General features: G+C 30.8%; 1 protein-coding gene across 1 annotated transcript in view; it reads right to left on the reverse strand.

The window, feature by feature from the left end:
• The window catches only part of LOC110112175 (alpha-mannosidase), a 41,024-nt gene extending 35,892 nt beyond the window's left edge, over window positions 1-5,132 (reverse strand). Inside the window, exons 1-5 of the mRNA XM_020844297.2 lie at window positions 4,945-5,132; window positions 4,608-4,845; window positions 4,450-4,533; window positions 2,999-3,087; window positions 2,735-2,909 (exon numbers count right to left, since the gene is read on the reverse strand). Of these exons, the coding sequence (XP_020699956.1) occupies window positions 2,735-2,909; window positions 2,999-3,087; window positions 4,450-4,533; window positions 4,608-4,835 (576 nt within the window). The 5' untranslated portion in view covers window positions 4,836-4,845; window positions 4,945-5,132. The remainder of the gene's footprint in view (window positions 1-2,734; window positions 2,910-2,998; window positions 3,088-4,449; window positions 4,534-4,607; window positions 4,846-4,944) is intronic.
• Between the last annotated feature and the right edge of the window lie 868 nt (window positions 5,133-6,000).

A 6,000-nucleotide genomic window follows, 5' to 3' on the forward strand; every position in this document is an offset into this window, starting at 1 on the left:
TTTATTAGCTAAAGCAAGAAATAGCTCGATAGATAAGAACTCTTGATGTGCACCATCCCCCATTCATTCTCTACAAGAGATGTTATTATGTAAGCAAGTTACCACCATCCTGCTTAGGGCTACCACTTTCCCTTCCTAAACATTTCACATTAAATTTATCTGCTCACCTGATAGCTTCTCGCATTACTATATAAGCTCATATAACCTAAGTCTATCTTTCACAAAGTTATCTTTAATTGATGCTACTCCCATCATCCATCTAATATAATTTTTCATAATCTATAAGCTACCACTATTTATCACAAGCTTAGATAAGAAAGGTTGGGCCTAGGGCTGCAAACGAACTAAGTGTTTGACAAGCTACTCGTGGCTCAGCTCGATTATAGCTCGTTCGTGATCTTTTGATTAAGTAATCAAACAAGCTTGAACAACTATGTGTTCAGCTCGTTTATATTTATGAACAACACGTTAAAGCTCATGAACATGCTCATTAAGAAGCTTGTTGAGAAACTCGATTCTTAGTTGATATGAAACTCATGAGAAAACTCGATTAATGTTTGATATAAATATTGACTAAATCTCATAATAAATTGAGTTTGTTCATGATCAAAATATGCTTGTTCATGTTTGATAGATTGTTTGATTTCAGTGTTCATTAAAAAGCTCGTTCTTTAAAAGTATCATTTATGAGCTTGACAAGTTACTCGTTATGGGCTAGAGAAAGCTCGACAAGCTTGCTCGTTTATGGGCTCGAAAAATCATGATATATATGTTCGTTAGCAAGGTCAATATAAATGTTCGTTAGTAGTCTCAATAAGGTTTGCTTGTTAAGCTAATGAACAACTCAATAAGGCTCGTTCATTAATAGCTCGATACGACGCATTCGTGAAGAGCTCAATAAGCCTCATTCGTTAATTTAAATGAGCCAAGCCGCTTTGTTTCAAGATCGATAAGCACGAAATAAACCGAACATGAACTAAACATGAACAACTACCATTTTAAATGAACCAAGCTTGAATCGAGCTCAAACAAGCTATTAATAAACGAGCTCAAACATGAAAAAGCTTCTGCTCGGCTCGGCTCGCTTCGTTTGCAGCGCTTAGTTGGGTCTTTTGTTAGGTCAATTTCTACATATAAAATTTAAGCAAAAATATATAAAATGATCAAAAATTAATATTACTGGATTAGTATTTTAGGAAAAAAATTGACCTCTTCCTCTTCATCATATAGGCTTAGTTTTAAGTAACCCTAAATCATTGAGACAATTTGTGCATTCATAAAGTGTGATAACTATAAATTTGAGAAAAAGATTGAATTGGTCCCCCAACCTTTTCTAAAGGATCAAAATAATCCTCGATTAAAATGTAAGTACCAATTTGGTCCACTGACACTTTAAATATAGAGAAAATTAGTCCTTTTGTGGGATCATTTAGGCCCCTAATTAAAAAATCAATGGACTAAAATAAGACTTTTAAATAGCCAGGGACAATTTTGGTCCTTCGTAAAGAGTCACGAGACTATTTCGATCCTTATCTCCTCTATATATATTTATATAGAAAGAGAGAGAGAGAGAGAGAGAGAGAGAGAGAATTAATTAGATTTGTTTGTAATGGAATTAAATGCATACTATGAATGACATATTATTTAAAGGCACAAAGAATTAAATTTATTTAACAGCTTAATATTAATATTTATAGTAATATATATATATATATATATGAATAATTACTACTACAACAACAACAACAACATCAAGCCTTTATCTCACTATGTGGGGTCGGCTACATGAATCTTTTTTCTCCAAAATGTCCTATTAAGAATCTAATTCTCATTTAAATCTAATAAATGAATAATTACTAATGTATATAAAATATTTAATTTTGAAAGAAAATAATAGCTTTTTCAAAAAGGCTTTGCGAGAATTGTCCCTAAAAGCTAGCATGCAATCTCTCTCATTATTGAGACACCCACATGTTCGAAGGCACCGGAGATTAGGCATATGAGTTCTTAAGGAAGTTGTGAAGTGTTCGAATTATTGACATCATGATACAAACATATAATTCATTTTTTTTTCATGTTTATTAAATTAACAAATCTATCAAATATAGATTTTTTAGTATAAAAATACTTTGTTGTACATAGTCCTATTAGTACTTCACTTTCATACTTTTATCGGTTAATTGATTTGCATAACCAAAGAATCATCATATCATTTGGGCCCTTCGAGATTCAAAATGACTTGCTGGTGATGCTCAACCCTTCAAGAAAGGTCCATACAAATGGCATAAACTGTTCAGACAGCTTTGATTTTTTGAAAACTTGAAGAATGATTAAAATTGAGAAGTATCCATTTTTTGTCCTTTTATTTTCCATCTTAAGAATTATAAATAGATCTTTGAATGTTTATTTTGAACATAATAAGACAAAGAATAATAGCATTATTTGGGGGCCTTTACGTCAGATGTAAGACTGCATCATTCAACAAGAAGTTCTACATAATGCAGGTACCTGTTCCCCTCTAACCCTAAATAATCAAGCAGACACACAAAAAGAACAAAAATAAGAATAAGTGTATGTAATATGAAATGAAAAAAAAAAGCATTAGGGAAAAACATTCATATCATTGTCTATACACTTAGTTATGCTCATCTAAATCCAAGTTTGCAAGACTGTACGTGGCATGGCAATACATGTTTATAATAGTAGGTGAAAAGGAAAGAGATAAGCACATTACCTCAGCACCAAGTAAGTAGCCTTGTACGGCAGAGTGTCCAAAAGGGTCAATCTGCCAACCAATTCGAGGAATCTTATTAAATTGTTTCTTTATCATACGATGGCCAAGAGTAGTTTGATCAATCATATCAATGTAATGAACAGCTGCTTCGTCGTGCATACACCAGCCACCATTTCTACAAAAGAAGAAATCCAAGTCACACTGAAGCAAAACCTTTGTAAAAAGAAATATATTTCCAAAGAAGGTCAATAATTCCACCCATACATGAACTCCAATTGTCCAGAATCAACCAACTTTTTTACCACTTCTTGCGTTGCCTCGTTTTGTTCGCCCCACCATCTTTGGAAAAAAGCCTATGATCCATAAGAATATTTTTAGACTTTTATTTTGCCTTCTAAATTTAGAATGAAAATGACCAGAAAAACATTAATAATGGAGTATTTCCCAATGCTTTATAAACCGGACCGGACCGGCCAGTTCAACCGGTTGAACCGGACCACCGGTCACCGGCCGGTCCAAAATTTAATAAAAACTGTTTTAACCATAAACTGGATTGAACCAGCGGTTCAACTGGTTAACCAGTGCCGGTTTTCAAAAACCGGTTCAACTAATATTTTATTAAATAAAATATTTAACAAATTTATTTTTAAATATTTTACTTAAATTTATTAAATATTTTACTTTATAAATACATTTAAAATTTATATATTTTAACTAAACAAGCATATAAAATGCTTTATCTCATGGCACATGGCCCAACATATCACGTACTTTCTTTAGAAAAGGGAGTCAAAAATTTTATATAGACAAAAATTAATGCTATATATATATATATTGTCTAGGTGATGTGGGATTAAAAAATCAAAGAAGAAGTTCTCATTTTCTATATATATAATTATTAAAATTTAATAAATGCAAATAAACATTTAATTTTTATCTATTTATTTTTTCATTTTATTTCAATTCTAGATATTTTTTTATTTACCTATATTTTTAATATTAAATAATATAAGATGAATTTATAGATATAATTTGTATGTAATTTGATGAAATTTGAACTTTTCCATGGGTATAATTATATCTAAACATATAAAATAAATTAAAATTATTTGATATTAAATTTAAGAATATATATGTTAAATAATTTTATTTAAATATGAATTATATTGTTTATTAAATGTGATTTTAAAACCTCACAACTCGATTTTAATTTGGATATTTGATATGTATGATAGGATGAATTTGTGTTTAAGTTTAAGGTAATATCATCATATTATTATATTAATTTTATTTATTTTTTAAACAATATTATTATTTATTACGTCATCCGGAACCATGAAACTCTCCTTCTTCCGGTTCATTGTCCGGTCCGGTTTTTAGAGCCTTGGACTACTTCCAAGTTTAATTGTAAGCCTAATAGACCAGTTTTATAATGCAGATGTTCGTGAAACAGATGAGTAAAGAGCCGAAGAACCTAAAAAGTAAAAACTAATAAGCCTGTAAGGATCTTACTGAGACAAATTCTACAGTCTTTGATCTTACAATCAATTCCTTTGATTCTTGACTTAATCACTCAACAATGGACGATTCAGGCAGCTGATTTTACACTAAATATTCCTCTAACATGTAACGATAAGCTTACTTCAACATATCCCAAGTAGAAAAAGAACACAAAGTTAAAAATAAAAAATAAAATAAAATAAACTGTTTTATACCTGCTCGACGTAAACAAACTTCCTGCTTGGATCTTTAAGCAACGCAACGACCACAGAGTCCAGGACATTGGCAACACAAGCACCCTATAAACACATTAAACGGAAAAAAATATCAGGAATCCACCTCCCCAACAGCATTCAAAACTAAGAGAACTAACCTGTATGCTATTGTTAGAACCAACATAGTACTGATCCACAGTCTTCAACCAGCCTACATCATCGTGAGTGTGAGGTACGAGATGAACATTGAGCTTCCCTTCGACTATGCCGGCACTCGTATTGTACCGGATGAAACTTGCCCTAACCTCCACGAGTAAAAGAGAGATCAATAGCAATGTCACTGACGCCACCGAGGACGACCCCATCGTGTCGGCCAAGAGGAACATTCAGACCAATCTGACGATATCGGGTAGGGTGAGAATTTATAAAAAAATAGAAATGGTGACGAGGAAAAGACAAGATTGGATGACGATGAGATCAAAGAACGATGATTACCGTGTCTTTTACCAAGTAATGATAAGTAGGGTGCCATTGAAGAGGGAGTAAGAAAGGCAGAGTATATTTGCTCTCTTCCGCCGGCGACGCTTGTGGCATATAAAGAAAAAAATGCCAATTTCTATGGATGGACGGTTAGGTTGCGTTTTGTCGATGGCTCTACTGCCGTGGCACGCAGGGCCGTTCCGATCTTGACGACTTGATGTAAATCTTATAAAATATTTGCGCTTAAAAGTAATTTTTTAATCTAATTTTTTTAAAATTAAACTTTTTTTACTCAAAAATTATTTTAAAAAGTAATAAAAATATTGTCCCAAATAAAATCTTAAAGATTTTTTTTAGGATAACTTTTTTATTGCATCTCAAATCAATTTTTTAGTAAAAAATTTTAATTTTTATACTAAAAAAATTATTTTAAGCAGCAATAAAATGGTCATTCAAAGTTTCAAACAAAACTTTAATTTGTAAGATTTTATTTATTTGCTATAGATTTTTTTATTATATTAAATTATACAATAAATTTTAAAATATATAAATCTGATATTTTAATAATTAATACACAAAAATATTATTTTGATATAATTTATGAAAATTTAATTACTAAAAAATTTTATAAACCCTAATGCAAAATTGGCCCAACATATAAAAGCCATCAAAGTTTTTTTTTGTGTGTAAAACATGAGATCAACCAAGCTCATGTATAACATATAGTCATAATATGTATAACACATAATGAACTTCAAAATTATATATTTGTGTTGAGATTAGTGCAGTTCGACATCATATATGATATTTCAATATAAGCTCAAGAGCTTTGAAATCCATCCTATTGTGTTTTTATTTTTATTTTTTCAACACCATCAAAATCACTTTCGAAGAAAAGTCTCTTCCAACTTTGATGACTCGTAGGGTTGTATGTTAGCATCAAGATAGAAAGGATAAGTTTTCAATTAGTTTGAATTGAACAATTTTTATTTTTTTATTCTTTGATAAAAATGAGGGACAACGCTAGATTCATTATTATAATGAAGAAATACAAAAAAAAAAAAAAACAAT

This window comes from Dendrobium catenatum, unplaced genomic scaffold (assembly GCF_001605985.2).
Source record: "Dendrobium catenatum unplaced genomic scaffold, ASM160598v2 fragScaff_scaffold_178, whole genome shotgun sequence".
NCBI lineage: Eukaryota > Viridiplantae > Streptophyta > Magnoliopsida > Asparagales > Orchidaceae > Dendrobium > Dendrobium catenatum.